Here is a 17,239-nt window from a genome sequence, read left to right as displayed (position 1 = left end):
AAGTTTCTTAGTCCAAACAAAATCCGAGTTTACCTTATTGTTAAATTTAAACACCTCTTTTCATCTTTCTTCTCACCCCTATTTTTACTAAATAAACGCAGACTGGCCCATGCGCAAAGGCACGGAAGATTTCGAATCCGACAGCTATACATATATAATTATGCATTCAAGTTTCTGTATTTTAAAGGTATATATTTATTATACATTCAACGTAAACCTACGCATATGTATATTCAGCATAGTATGTTATATTTTATGAAACTAAAATTAAAAATCTGTTTTTTTGTAAGTAGAAATCATTCTAGTTCCCTAAATTAATACAGTATAAGTCTTTAGTGAAGCATTTCGTAAGCCCAAAGCTCTATTTAAATCATTATAAATAATATCAATTGATTTTGAAAATTTCGTAAAAATCATTATTTTCTATAGTGTCATACGAACGCTTGTGGAATAATTATAACAAATTCTAAAATAAGAATATACAGGTCTTATACAATGCATAGTATTTAAGTTGTTAATTCATTTTAATTTAATGTGACATCAAAAAATAGGGGTGTAACTGAGAGAGAAAATATCACTTTTAGACTAAAACAAGTATCTGTTTTCTTAACGAACATAAATGATATAAAAGATCTTATTTTTATTTCGTGAAATTTGAGTTAAGCAAAGAACTTATCTAATTTTTCTTTCATTTTGCCAATTTGGTCAAATAAATATTTTGCATAAATTAGGAATTTTCTCAATATTTGAGCATGAGAGAAAAAAAAAATAACCTTTAAATTCACATGAAACTGGAAAAAAGTTTAATCTTTTGGAAGAACTATCTTTAAACAATTCCGTTCCAGTTTATTCTTTTCTTCACTTAGGTTCTCGCTTAACCAAGTGCGAAATTTTCACTTTGAAGCCACTAAAGAGGAACAAAACAACTCCAACAAAATCCAAGGAAAATAAAAAAGAAAGTCTCTGTCTACATAAAGGGGCAGAAAGTATAGTTTTCAAAAAGTTGTCCAGTGTGTGTTCTGTTATTGTTCGAGAAATGATTGAAAGTTTCTTCTAGTGTACCCGTCGGAAGTTCTAGTTGAGGGCCTGTGAATTCTTTTCCTTGTTTTTTTATGCCACCCATTGTTCTTTGGGGTTTTATTTTTACGCCATCTTTTTATCTTCAGCTTCTTTCTTTTCTTCTACTTCCTCTTCTTCTTCTTCTTCTCACTCTTGTATGTTTCGTTTTAAGAGAAAGAGTTATCCATCTTCTCGAAGCATACTTTACGCATTTTGGAGGAGGCGGCTGCCAAATGAGGACTTGATAAGTTTTCTACGCGTCTGGAATACACTAGGATGAAAATGTGAAACTGGCCATGAATAAAAATTGCATGGGTGGGAAAAAGGTTTAAAATAAGGCTAATCCATCTCGCTGAAAGTAAAATTTTAAAACATCTGAATAACTTTGTATGCATTACAGTTTAATATTCTTAGTTTAATCCCAAAATTTCTTTTCTATGCGATAAAATGAGTAAAGAATTACTTTTTTCTTCACTCAGGTGATTTAACGTAAAGATGATAATGTGAATTGTATGTCACATGAAATTTTAACTTCGAACCTATTGGATTCTTACGTTTCTTGAGACAGAATTGATATATTTTAAAAGATAATAGATATATCTTATACACAAAACTTCCATAAGAAATTATTATAAGTAACAGATAAAGAAAAATTGATTGTTTGTGATGGATTATGTCTTACGCCTAATGATAAGCTCATAAGCATAAAAAGTAAAAATTATAAATGTATTTAGAATTATCTATCTTCAAAATATTAAATTCCATATATAATTCAATGAGAAATATGATCATCATAAACATGATTCACTCATCATCATCTATTGTTCATAGATTTATCTCGTAATCCTAATCATTATACCACTGATTTTTTAGTTAAATATATCTTTAAAATTTCACCACCACACCCAGACAATTCTTTCAAATTTCTTCATAATTCCAAATTTAACATCTAATTATTTCAATAGTAGAGAACAATTAAGATAAACTTTGGAAGAATTATCTGGGTTTGACACTGAAGTTTTGAATATACATTTAATTAAAAAGACCACTGATACATTTATTGGGATTACAAGCTAAATCTATGAATAATAGATGATGATGAGTGAATCATGTTTATGTTGAACATATTTCTCGAGTTTAAAGTTTGAACAAAATAAGAAGACAAAATTGCTCTAATTTTCTGAATAGAATACCTCTTTAAAAATATAATTTTATTCATATTAGAATCGATGTGATAGTATTTTGAATTTTTTCGAAAAATATCGTCATTGTTGTATTACACTGATTTTCAACCAAAATATTAATTTTTAAGAGCTGACTAGAAACTGACAAAAAAGCAGTGCATTAAAAGGAATCAAGGCTTTTTCTGCAAAACAAATAAGGATGCCTAGTAATTTCATTGCCTTCATATTTCATGAATCCAAATTCAGGTTTGACAAAAAAAAAATCATGAGAATTAATTTTCTGGATAGAATTTCTTTCCAAAATTATACAATGTTATAGATAGTTAAAAATTTCAGGTTTTTAAATAGTCACAGATGTTTCGAATAATTCGAGAAAGAAAAACTGTTTTTTTATATATATATCCTTACACACCTCATCACCTTCTTTGAAAATCAAATAAAATAAGTTTTGTTTAACGTATTTAAACGGCAAAGAAGGAAGCAAGCGCATAAATACATTTAATCGAATTGGATCTTCTAGTCCAATTGATAAATGTTCATAGTCTTTACTTATTTCGCATCATAAGGTTAAAAACCGAATGCATCGTATTATGGAAATTTGAACAAAACATTGATAAGAGAAACCTCCAGTTAATAGTCCACTTGCTTAGTTAAATTATTGCGGCATACAAAATTCTTTCTTTCAAAGAATTTGTAAGACATGCTCATAAACATTGTTATAGTTTATAAAATATTAGTTGAATTAATATCAAATTAGAGCATTAGAAATGAATATTCATTTTAAATACAATTTAAATCAATTTTTATCCCATGTAATTGCTTTTGAACTATCATTGTGAATAAAAAAAATAGTTTCAATACAGCTCTTAAAATGATCGATCAAGAAGATTTCGAGAACAATTTGTTTTAGACTATTGTTTCTTTGTAATATCATTACCAAAACTTATTCAAATGACTTCAGGGGATTAAGTTTTTGAATAATAAATATATATACTGAAAGCAAAATTTCGAAAGAATATTTTTGCCAAATGTATTAATATAATTTTAAATTATAAAAAAATAACTTTTTTCATAAATAGAACATGATTTGCAAAGAAAAAATGAAGTATTAAATGGATATTTTATGGTTATAAGTTATTATACTTTTGATAAGGAAAACATATTTATTTCAAACGAATAAAAATTCGTATTTCATTCGGTTTTAGTTGTACAATTTGGAAATTGAAACATTACTTTATATATCTTAAAACATTTTACATTTTCATAAGCAAAAGATATAGGCAGTAATTCTAATTTATTTCAAACGAATGAAAGATTCATATTTCAGTATAAATTAGCTTTGTAATTTGAAAATTTAAATCTAAAAGAAATAATAAAGGTATTGCTTACATATTTAAAAATACTTTATATATTTAAAAATATTCCCCTTTTTCAGAAATAAAACTCATGTAGCTTCTCATCTTATTTTCTATTATCGTTTAGTTTCGAGTAATAAAAGCAGTCGAACCAAATAGTTTTAGTATAATAGAAATAAGAATGATTTATTATTTGATATTCAAAGTATATTTGAGAAAAACGCAGGTCTTTATTTTTACATTCTTTTTTAAAAGAGCATGTTAAATAATAATTATTTAGCTGTTTTATAATTCCGATGATATATTAATTCTGATGATGAAGTAATTAATTTCGTTTCTATTCTGTTCTGATTTGAAAGTTGATGTTATATGTTTTATCTATTTGAAAAGAACGTATTATTTGAAAAGAATACATACACAAAATATAATATAAAAAGAAACTTATTTATCCACAATATGCACGGAAATCCATTGAATGCATTAAATCTTAATTCAAGTTATTTTTACTTTTTTCATCATATATAAGATCAAAAGATTAACAAATATATTTTTTCAATGTACAATGTAATAATAATAAAAATAGATTTTACAGCTTAATAACAAAGAAAATAAAGATCCCAGTTATTCATCATTTCGTAAAAATAACACTTAATGAACTGATATATTTTTTAAAAAAATGTTGGTTATTGTAATAATTAACTTTTGATTATATTCACCGTAACATATATATTATTTTGATCAATTTCGCAGAAAGTAATCTTTAGATAGAAAATATATATTATAGAGAAATTAAATTTTAATCTAGATATATGTAATGAAAAAAAGCATCAGATTCAGAAGGGTGTTGCAAATTGAATTTTAGCATTTTTTTGTGATAAATATTAACACTGAATAAAACCTAACGTTGTTTTTATTCTCAAATTTGGGAATTACATATCTGACTGACATTAAACTGTACATTTTAGCAAAACTATATTTTATTTGATTTTTTTTTTAACAACTGCAATTTTCTTGCATTGATATTGGTATAGAATGCCTTATGCAAATTGTTTCTCACCTATGATCAATCTTAGCGAATTTTGATGTGGGTTGATTTCAAATGTCTTGTGTACTCTTTAAATAATTTGCTATATACGTATAGATAATTTGGAAAGTATCACCGTATAGATAATTTAGCCATGCTAATTTAGCCAACTCCAGAGTTTGGGGCAAATCGATACAGACAACAAGCAGTTTAGTTTAGTTTATTTACATTAACATCCCACTTTAAAGCATCGCTATGGCTATTTTGGAACGGACCTCCTAATTTTGAACCGAGGTCAGGTGACAAGGACGACATTTAAACTGTCACCCCCTGTCCAAACTTCCACGCCACACCAGACAGACAACAAACATTCTGTAGACAATATTGTCTCTTTGAGAATATCCAAGGTACAATATGTTTAAAGGAAACTGTTAGAAATTGATTTTTTTCTCCTATATCCTATTATAGAATGTGCAGTTATATAAGCGGTCTAAACTACACATTTGTCAGGTACTAGATATTTAAGTCATATGCATTCTTCATGATAGAAAATTTGTCTGATAATGTTCTTAATATTCCTTTATAGTCTTCTAAATTAATTAATTTCTTCGTGTGCATGTTGCTGTACAAATAAATGTTCTTGATATTTTGCAATTTTTTCCGAGTAAATTACCAACAGAAACGTATTTTGTAAACTAAATTCTGAAATAAAAGCAAAAATGAACTCTGAATTACAAATGTGTTATAAGTTAACAAATTAATTGCAAATGATAAATATTTTATTATTAAACATGCAGTGTGAATGTTGAAAATTTCTTTCTGTGTTAAAAGTACCATTAAACTAGTCAATTAAGGTATATTCTAGTCAAATATGTGAAATATTTCTTTATCCAGCTTTCATGCTTTTTGAAGCCCAGATTCGGCCCGTTGACTATATTTGTCTCTAACGGCAGAAAAATGTTTCTTTTTTTCTTTTTATAATTCGATGTTATGATTTAAAGAGAATGTATAAAAATTGTTTCCATGTTTGACTGATCATTTACTTTCATAGCTATATTTTATCTATGATCACTTTGTATAAAAAATGGATTATTGTACTTTCTTTATTTTTGTTTAAAGGAAATCTTATTTCAGTGGACGAAATTTACTGAATGAACAATGAAATGTAATTCTTATTGTAACTGTTAAACTCTACATGTTGTGAGACATATACACGAAAGCAATATTAATAAAAACTGCAACGGCATACTTTTTGAACAGTTCTAAATAAAGTGATGCAACTAATTATTTTTCTATTCTTTAAATATTTGGTCAAATAGTACGATTAGTTATATATATATAATGCTAGTAATAATTTGCTAATTCTAAAATGGTATTTTTTATTACAGGTGTTCCTGGGATAAAATTAAAGACACATGCCATCTTCAATAAAGAAACTGGTAATATTTAGTTATATTTACTTTTAAAAAGTTTAAGCATTTTTATTTTCAGTATTTATTAAAAACGTACAATTACTATGCTTTGTGTGTTCAAAATTTATTTAATAAAAGTTTAATTAGCTTCAACTATGAGCATTCAACAAGTCTTGAAATAAAACATTTGTAATTAAATTTTAAATTAATAAAATTTAATTAAACTTGAAATAAAACATTTTTAATTGAAATTCCATAGAGTTCTTTTAAGAATTTTTCAAAATGAAGCGATTTTGTTACACTTATTGTAGTATCTTCTTAACTAAAATTATTTAATTATATAATTATTTTATGAATCAGAATGCTTTAATTTAGAAACTGTTACTTTCATTTTGTTAAATAGATCTAGTTCGTATCAGCATTTGGTCGTATGCTGAAATGTTAAGTTGAAACATAGGCTGAAATTAATAGCTTACCAATGGTACAGTTGCTACAATTTGTTTTGCTTTAACTTAAATTAGAATTGCATTTCAAATATCGATTATACTGGAATTCTTCGGAACTTTCAGTTGACTAAACTGCCTGGAAAAAATTAAAATATAAAATATTTAATAGAAATTTTTAATTATCATAGGTTTTTTAAAATTATTTTTTTAATTTTTTGTTTTATTTAGTTCAATATTTTTTTCAAGAAAGGATATCTGGAAATATGAGGCTGTATACTCAGAAGATAACTTTCTGTTGCTTGCAAATGTTTATAAAAAATTTATCATTTGAAAATGCATAAATAAATAAATTGCGGAGTTTTTATAAATTAACAAAACACTTTTCTCTCACATTTTAAAATTAAACAAAGAATAATTTCTCGTAATCAAGACTTTCTTTATAATATGTATTTGTAATCACCCCTTTTTTCCTTTTAATTCATAAAATGGAAATTTTTAATCAAACCTGTAATTAAAAAAATATTTCCAATATATAGTAGTTTTCAGAAAGAAAGCTTTTGCTTTATCTGTTATCAATCAAAGAGATTGATAATGCAATTTAAGAAACACGTGGTCCAATCTCTAGCTATAGGTTCCTTCATTTAATTGATTTTTAGATTCGTTTTTAATTATTAAAAATGTGTTTCTTAAAATGATAATTGTATGCTTTGAAAATGAACAAAATATTAGTTGTTTTGCTAAAAAAATCTTTATCATATTGTGTTTATAAACGGTCCATGAAAGCTATTCAATTTCCTTTTTTCTCTTCTAAATTTGTATGAAGGTATAACTCAAAATTATTTTTGGAATCAATTATAACGGTATGCTATACTAACATGTTATACGGCATGATAAAAGATAGTATACTAACTTTTCTCAAAACAGCACCGAAAGAGCTATGGCAGCCGATAGAGAGATAAGGATAAATTCCTGATAGGAGAATTGCAAATATAACCAAAACTTCACCAAAAATTCACAACGTGTGTTGTTCGTTTCCACGCTATATCTGGCTTCGTTGGCTAAATATCCTGATATTTCACTGCCTTTGTCGTTGCCATAGTTGAAATTTAAAAGTACTGAAGAAATTTTGGACAGATTTGAAGTCAAACAGTGAAATTCGGTTGTGTCTGATTATTCTTCTTACAAATGTATACGAATTGTTTATTCTGTTTGCGAATTCATAGGGGATATTTATACATCTGGGCTTTCGTTTCTGGTCATTCTAATCTCACCATCTGATGGCGATGTCTAGCAAAAGCTAAAAAAATTCTTATGCAGTGACAATTCAACACAAGATATTATAGACTTCCAAAAGTTTCAGAAAAAAATCTGTTTCTAACAGAGGTCTTGAACTATATTTTTTAAATCCCTTTATATATCTTTTCCTTTCTTTTTGATTTGAGATATGAATGCCCTTCTTTAAAAAGTTGAGTTGTATTTTCATTCAGTACCACTAAATATATTTCATTAGTTAAGAATTTTATTCATATATCGACCAGAACAGTTTCTGAATCTCAGCATGTAAAACAACAAGGAAATGAAATTTTAAGTAAAAGTATAAATTTGGTTATTTCAAATTTATATTTTTATGTATAATTGATACTGTTTATCTTTCTGGTATATATCTTTTTAAAAATCAGCATTATCATACTTTCTTCTTAAATATAAGACTCAGAATCTAAAAACTCTGAACAAAGAATGTTGATTACCTGTACCACCACTTTGTTAAAAAAGAAAAATAATAATTCGTTTATTTAAAAACAGACATTGGATTTTGACTGGTTTGTAAATTATTTTTTACTTACAAATTTAAAGTCCTTATTATAGTAATGTAAAATATATAAAATAACCCAATTCTGAAAGCATTACAAAATATCATATATTTAACAATAATTTAATATATTCAATATTGCATTCTATCCAAGTAGATGCTTCAAATAAATCTTCTAATATAGGTTATGGGCAATTTGCAGCATCCAAAACAGCACCAATGCCCATCCTTATATAGCTCACAGTTAAACATATCTATTAGCAATTATAATAAATTCTTACTATGTAGCTAATCTGTGTCGAAACTTGCTAGATGCAGTTTAAAGCACGTACAAATCGAATAGGGTATATTATTTGATCTATTGATAATAACTTATTCAAGAAATTATTGAGCCTTTATCCTGAAATTGCAACTATATATATTTCAAAATTTTACGGTCAATGAATATTCCGTCTTTAGAATAATCTTTAGTATATATATTCGCATTGTTTCGAAAAGCGCTTTGGAGACACAAATATATTAATTTAAAAGAAGTACTCAAGATAATTGACAATATGAAATTATGCAAAATTGAATAGTCAGTAATATTACAAAATTCTAATAATTTGTTGCTATATATATATTTATTTGTATATGTAAATATAAAATATAAATATATATATGAACATATATATGAGTAACGATCAATTTTTTATTAATAATAAATTACAAATGAGATAAATCAATAAATAATTTTACTCATTATTATTAATATTAACTGATTAGTCGCCTTCAGCGTAACATATTACCTTCCTCACAATATGTAACTCATTTTTCCAATTTGAGTGTTCTAATTATTTTTATGAGGATTAAAATTTACGTATCATCCTCTTTGATTGATTGAATTTTTTATTTATTTTATTATTTGTATTTTATAATTTTCTAAATTTATTTTTTCTTCGTTTAAATATTATTTCTAATGTTTTTGTGATAGGACCAGAAATACAAGTTTTGAAATTCCGGCCGTGCCACAAAAATAATAATTAAACTTTGGCTTTTATACTTATTTGAAAAATTAAAATAAATTTTTGAATTATAATTTTCTTTCAAAAAGAATTCTATATAATGGCGATAAAGTCACTTTTAAAACCGGATCAGAATTATCACATTTTTCAATCACATGCAAAGTCAGATGAATCGGTAATGGCAATCTCATATTAGTATAGCTAATCAGCAAAATTTTCGTTGTTACATCGCCGCACTAGAATGCTGGACACACGCACACAAAAAGAAAAACTCTTGAAAATCAAATTTTAATGTAGTCGATAAAAACTAAGAAAGTTTTAAATTATCTTCATCATACTCACGCTATGAACTCATTAATAAATTTGAAATCATATATCCTTTCATTAGTCATGTGCGGATGTTTTGATTAACCAGGAGCTCAATCCATCATCTGATCACAGTTGAAAATGACAATATCCATCTCACAGTAACCCTTGTGTTATTTTAAAACTAGTCTAGAGGTTAAAGAAAGAAAATTATATTTCAAAATTATAAGATACAAATAATAAAAAAAATAAAAAAAATTCAATCAATCAAAGAGAAAAAAGAGAATATTTATGCTATATAACATAATTAAAAATATATGCATTAGGAAATTTCAATTAAAATTAAAACCTGTTTCTAAAAACAAACTAAAAAAATTAAAAATTATTTCTGCATCAATCTAAAAAAGACATAATTGCATTTAGAGACCGCTAATGCTACTACTATTAAAACACAGATAAACTTAAACACATTTGTAAAAAATACCAAGTTAATATTTGCAAAAAGAATAAATATAGAATCAAAAAGGAAGGAATTAAGAATCCGGCCTGAAGACATTCTCAAAGGTCACCCTCATGCAGAGATTCAAACAAGGGATTTTTTCTGTGAGGGGTCTGACTTTTGTACAAACATATTGTCCCCTGGTCAACCAAAAATCCTTTGAAATTGAGGCCTTAGAGATAAACCATTTTCTGCAGAACTAAAACAATAAATTACAATCCTCAATTGAAGCGAAAATTATAATAACATAATATAAACTATAAAAGAACATTCACAACCAATTATTGGAACAAAAAGGAAAGACCTTACCAGTAGCAGATGAAACTTCTACAAAAAAAAGTTTCATATCCGGTTCTGTTCATGCTTTCCGCGTCATATACTGGCCTTGCGTAAAAAAGCTTCGTCATTCAAAGTAATAAAAAAATCAGAGTGTCTCAGCGCTATCTATTGAGTTAGTTGACATGAAACCGAATGTCCATTCTTAGTTGTCTCGAAAGATTAGGAAGAAGCCAATTAGTAAAGCCTTATCAAAACTTCTATATTGCAATTAGGAATTGCAATACCGGGATACCGAATACCGGTATTTTGAGCCATTTGTACAATTTTGTAATACTGGTATTCACAAGTTTAAATACCGTTTTTTCGGTATTTACTAGAAATTTTTAAAATTGCCTCCACTATAGGTTCAGGGATCGCGAACATAGCAGAATAGTATACGTTTTTTTTTTATGCCATCCTAACGGTCGAAATTAATTAGCTAATTAATGGCTTAATTAATTACTTAAATCTGAATTAGCGAAACATGGATTATCCCTGAAAGAAAATATTGTTTCCATAACGACCGATTTAGCAACAGTTGTGAAATAAAAGCTGGAAAGTAGATTGGTGCAAATCAGCAATTGCGCTTTGCACATGGAATTCAATTATGTGTAATAGATGTATTATACCGAAAAAAATAAAGAACAGAAGAATCCAAATAATGTGGATATAGAAACTTCGGATTCCAACTTTGAAGAGAGTAACTTATTTTGTGATCTGCTGCAGTTTTGAAATTGTAGATGCATAAACATCTGAAAATTTTCTATATTATATATATATATATATATATTCAGATTTTTTTAAATTTTTACCATATAAAACAATAAATATATTTCATAATATATCATTATATAAATTATGAAAACTTTTTAACTCAGAATTGGAGGGTGCCACCGTATATATATATATATAGAAAATTTTATATTTTATATATATATATATATATATATATATATATATATATATAGAAAATTTTATATATATATATTTTTCACAATATATATATATATATATATATATATATATGTATATATATTTCAAAATTTAATTTTTAGCTTATAATATGACGATTCATTTATGTTCAATATCAATTATATCAAAGTGGTACCATCCAATTCTGAGTTAAAAAATTTTCACAATATATATAATGATATATTATGAAATATATTTATTATTTTATATGTTAAAATTTTAAAAAAATGTGAAAAACCAGAGTTTGTTGGAAACTTTAAAAAATTGGAAAGCTAAAATATCCTAACTAAACAATAATTTTAAAAACAATTCTGGTTTAGACACAAATTTGTAAAAACTTTTAACAATGAAAACATAAAACGGTTGGTGAATTTAAAAACCTTGATGTAGCTTTTAAATTGAATCCCATCTTATAAGACGGTCAACTTAATTGTTTTGATATATCAACAATGAAGAGCCTTCAAGAAATATTTATTATTTTGAAGAAACAATTCGAAATCAGATATAAAAAAGGAAAAAAGTTTCACAAGAAATTTAAATAATTTCAATAAATGAACGAATAAAATCATCAAAGGTTTTTTAGAAGTATTCTTATTTCAATACATCAGAGTGCCATTAAATTTAAAATTCTATTAAATTTCCGAGCGATGTAACAGCTTTCATCATAAAAAGTAAATATCCGAAGGAAATTAAATTAGGGGTAAAGTAGTTGAAGTAAAGTGTGCGTAGAAGAATTTATTAAAACTCAAAATATCAGCACTTCGGGCAAGTCATTTGTTGGGGGTGATAGGAAAAAATTATAATGTAGAAAGAAGTATTTTAAGAAACACATTTATGCTAATAGCAGCACTGTATCAAAACCCCCCTCCAAGCAAGTTAATATTTTTTTTTTCTTTTTTTTTATCATTGCGGAATTTTTCCGCATTCTTTATGCACTTCTATTGTGTGGAAAGAAGAAGAAATTTAAATTAGTGAGAATGTGCTGTAACACCAACCGAAAATATATTTTTTTTCACCGCAGATCAGAAATAATAAAAAAAAAGCATCATCGTTTTTAAAATTAATGAATAACTGAATTATTGCTCACTTGACAGCGTAGGTTTCTTAATCTTGCTTTTTTTTAAATATTTTTTTTTTCTTTTCTTACTTGTAAGTATAGCGCATACATGTATCTTAATATTATTTCTGCGATGAAAAAAATAATTCAAATTTATTAGGCTATTTATTTTTATGATGAGCCTACAAGAAAAAGCTGTAATTCTCTATTAATCGAAAGCAGCTTTGATAATTAGAAATATTTTTTTTAATAATTTAATTCAAAATCTTAGAAGATTTATAATTTAAATGAAATCTTGTTTAAATTATGTTATCATGCAGAACAATTTGAAATTTCCATCGAAAACAACTTAAATTGGTTTGATTCTTTCGAGAGTTAATTAAGATTTTCTTGATGCTAAAACTTTATTATAATTACTGATATAGACAAATTCTCGAATTATGACCCCTTTGAAAAAAATTAATTATCTTACAATGCATCACACATCATGTATATTCATGATTTGAATCACGATAATAAAATTTTATAATGTTATTTTCTTTAAGAATAATAAAAATATGAATTATATCATAAATTTAATTAATATTATTAATAATAACTACATCCATGTTTTGCAGATGAACTGAGAATGTAATACAAAATAATATGATGCAATCTGCCATTCCCTTCTTTTATTATTAATATTATTATTAATATTAATAATAATAACATAGTATTGATATTAAGAATTTTGAGGTGACGCTGAAATGAATTAAAAATTTAATTTAAAATGTTATGAAATTAAAATATAAAATTACACTCTTTATTTGGAATATTAATGACTGATTTGAATTATTTGAGAAATAAATATATATTTTAGTTTGTCTTCAGAAGCAAACATTATCTCAAACAAATAAGTATTGTGGCAAAGAGATTAAACTATATGTCATGTTTTTAGAAAAACGATAAAGGAATACAAGTAGCTAACAATTCTGGGTATAGCTTTTCGTAGGGGGAGAAAATTTCTTTGTCTGATATATATTCTTACAAAACACCTGGAGAAGAACCAAATTAGTATAAGTTATGTATATTCTGTTCGCAGAAAACGACTGGCATAGCATATATGAAATTTCCTGGAAGAAATGAAGATTTCCTGCAACATCATCGATACTAAAGTTATGAAAAGTTGATAACTATAAAACGCCATCAATTTCAAAAAGATATTAATTCACCATTTGTTTATTTTTCCATAAATATTCTACAATTAATTATTTTCCGTAAAGAAAAAGATCTTTACTATATTTTTACGAAAAACATTGTGAAATAAATTTTACTAATATTAACTAGAAATCTAAAATTTTCATAATGAAATAAAGGAAAAGTAAAAAGATAAAAAAAATAAAGGACAAATTTCAGCAAACCTTTATTTTTATTCAAAATTTTCACTATTACTTGGTCAGAGCTCAGAGGCGAGCAGTCTGAATTGCTACATAATTCTTATGTGAATGAATAATTAATTCTTATGTGAATTGCAATTATTCTTTAAAGAAATTATTTCTTTTTTTCAATAAATTAATTAAAATTTCTGTTTTATTGAATGTGAAACTTGTACAACCCACTATTTTCATGCAAAGTAATGTTTTAATTGGTATTTAAATTTTGAAATCGAAAAATCAAGTAGACATTAAAAAAATCTCAGGAAGTTGTGCATTCGTCTTTTCTTGGTAGGACACAATCTTCAAATTAACATAATAAGCAGAAGATAAATATTGAGGAAATTAAATTCCTTTATAAAAAGTGCCAAAAATAAATAGAATGATGTTTATTTTAAATTTATCCAGACAAAATATCCTTTATTTTCATGAAGCTAGAACAAATTATTTAAAAAAAAAACATTCCATATTGGAATACATTTTATCAATTTAATTTTAGTTGATTAATCGGGATACGTCCGAAAATTAAGAATTATTTGTTTTAATGCATTTTATAAGATAAAAATTGACAAGGAGACGCACATGATATTTAATTCTCTTTAGCCCATGCGAAATAAACATTGATCACATTTTTAATCTTTTCATGGTTTTTTTCCTCCATATTTTAGTTTAGTAAATCATAAAGTATTTGAAATCGAATTAATTAGATTTTATATATGCTTTCACACTTTCATGTGCTTTCAGATTTGTACTTTATTTGTAGAGATATAAGCAAATAAATATCCCCAGCTTCAACAACTTGTTTAATTTTGCCACTTAAATTCCCAACAATGTGAAATCAATCAATATATATTGCTCTCATTTGGGTTTGCAATTATATATGTTTGAGATTCTTGGATAAGTGCTATTAATTCGTGGGTGAGCAAATAATCACTCACTACACCCTGAAGGCGAGTAGTTAAAAATTTAACTTTATAGTATCTTTTAAATGATTATGTTTCACATTATCTTATCAATAGAACTAAACGCAATTAAAAATGAATTTATAACAATATGTTAAGAAATTAAATGTAATATATTATTTCTTTGAAGAAATAATAACAGGAATACATATTTGAAAAAAATTTATCACCAATAAAATTCCTGCATCTTTTATTTCTGAAAGTAATTTTCTAAAGTCAATCTTTATATCTTATGAATCTCTGATGTGAATCTTTATATTTTATATATTCTTTATAATATAACGTATAGAAATAACATAAATAGGTTTTTTTTTATTCTTTACACAAACTTTTATGACGGAAACTTCCATTCCACTTCATATCGGATACAATATAAAATCTTATAAAATAGTTTTGAAGCATCAACAATATTTGAAATACATTATAACTATTCATAAAACCCTCATTACAAAATTCTAAGATTCCCCGAACTTCCTTTTTCTTACTCCTTTACGAACTTTTACTTGATCTTGAAAGAATTTGAATTTATATCTTGAATATCAAAAAGAAAAAAAAAAACTAATGTATTTATAAAATCAATTTTATGATTAACCATAAATAAATTTATTAAATACTTCATCCATTCGTGAAACTAAGCCTTTTTCTACACAGAGGTATGTGCATGCCATTTGTTACTATTACTTCGAACCTTTTATTTTAAGAAATAGTGATTAATTTTAATGCATGTGTTCGTCTATTTTTTAATATCAAATCTTGAAACATAAAATAATTTTACCACAAAGTTGAATTCTGCAATATATTGTATTAAATATTTTAAAACTTTTAAAATTTTCTCATTTTTAATTAAATTTATGTTATTAATCGTATTTTGGTTAAAGCAGAACCAAAAACAGAATTTTATCCTTACTAATATAGAATAATAATGATATTTTTTTAATATTGAAAAAAAATTTCGATACCCAATTTAAATTTTTACTTTTCTTACTGATAAATTATAATAATAATTGACTGATAAAAAAAAATGTGTTAAGAATTTCCTCTTTACTATGGCTTCGAAACTTCATTTATTCATGTTTTAAAATTTTTAGAACGGTTTGATAATAACATATTGCTTTAGAATATCTAATATTGTTATAACAAATTGTGAAAAGTTTGCAAAGGGTATCTTTGTTGCTACGATGAAATTAAAAGTTTCGGACGGACATAAATTAATGATTAAATATAATGTTTTTTTTTTTTTATATCGTGTAATGGCATAATTTTATAATATATATATTGAAAATATTTTTGAATCTCCATATAAATAATTGTTATGATGCTAACCAAGTTCTGGGATTCACAATTAGTTTACATTATAATTATTATATATTATAATTATTATCTATATTTCGCTATTTTGATTTAAACAAAATGAACCAAAAAATAAAAAAGAAGGGGAATTAAAAGTGAAATGGTGAATGGATAAAAGAAAAAAAATATTATGCAATAATTTAAAAAAACCTAATTCAAATCTTTTTTTTTTTTTTTGAAATTGAGTACTTTTCAAAATTCTTTAATAGAATATTTAGACTTGAAAACAAACTTATGATTATTGGAAATTTTTGGAGAGAAAGATTATTGTACTTCCAAATAATATTTTGTTTTTATAGTAAAGAAAATATAGATAGGTAGAGTACTAATTTAAAACTCATAATTCAGTGTAGTAAATATTAAATTCATTTTTTCAAAATTCGCAACAAATCTAATATAAAACTGATTATATTAAATATGCTTTTGGCGTCAGGTCTAATTCAACACTATCGTATATCCGTATTCATATTTAATTAAATCTGACTGTGTATTATTTTTCTTCCAATAATTATTAATCGCATTTAAATATAATTTCAAAATTTTTTGAACGATGGTTTTTGGACGATGACTGACTGACCCTGTTCATGTGAAACATTGTATAGAAAATGTGCATTGCTTCAATGTAATGTTCTGTAAAGAATATAGAAATGACTTGTACATTTGATGAATAAACTTACCAAAAAAATAATTACTATTATTTTTGTTACTTTCAGAGAGTAATGTATTAGAATATATATGTTTTAATAAATAGCAAAAATCAGATTACATAAAATGATTTTTTTTTGTTGCATTATATAAGGTAAGTTAAAAACCGAATAATCCTTGTAACTCAATGTATCCAAAATCTGGATAAAAATATTAAAAGTTATTTTGTCATTTTATAAACAAAAGTATAAACTTGAAATTACTGAAATATACCGTACACTACTGTTTTGGAAATTATGCTTTAATTTGGTCTTAAGAGAAATATTGTTAGAAGGGAAAGATACTTATTCGTAAAACCATGGTTTAGAGTCATTTACAAAGCTTAAGTATTGGCTTAAATTCTGAAACATTTAACTTCTTAATG

The 17,239-nt window shown here is 25.3% G+C and overlaps 1 protein-coding gene across 1 annotated transcript in view; it reads left to right on the top strand.

Annotated features, from left to right (window-relative positions):
- LOC129989399 (nephrin-like) overlaps positions 1 to 17,239 on the top strand; it is a 590,283-nt gene that overhangs the window by 352,080 nt on the left and 220,964 nt on the right. The window contains exon 2 of the mRNA XM_056097917.1: positions 6,011 to 6,061. Coding sequence (XP_055953892.1) covers positions 6,011 to 6,061 — 51 coding nt within the window. The remainder of the gene's footprint in view (positions 1 to 6,010; positions 6,062 to 17,239) is intronic.

Source organism: Argiope bruennichi, chromosome 2, assembly GCF_947563725.1.
Source record: "Argiope bruennichi chromosome 2, qqArgBrue1.1, whole genome shotgun sequence".
Taxonomy (NCBI): Eukaryota; Metazoa; Arthropoda; class Arachnida; order Araneae; family Araneidae; genus Argiope; species Argiope bruennichi.
Note: the sequence above shows the minus strand (reverse complement) of the source record. Positions and strands in the feature narration are given on the sequence as shown.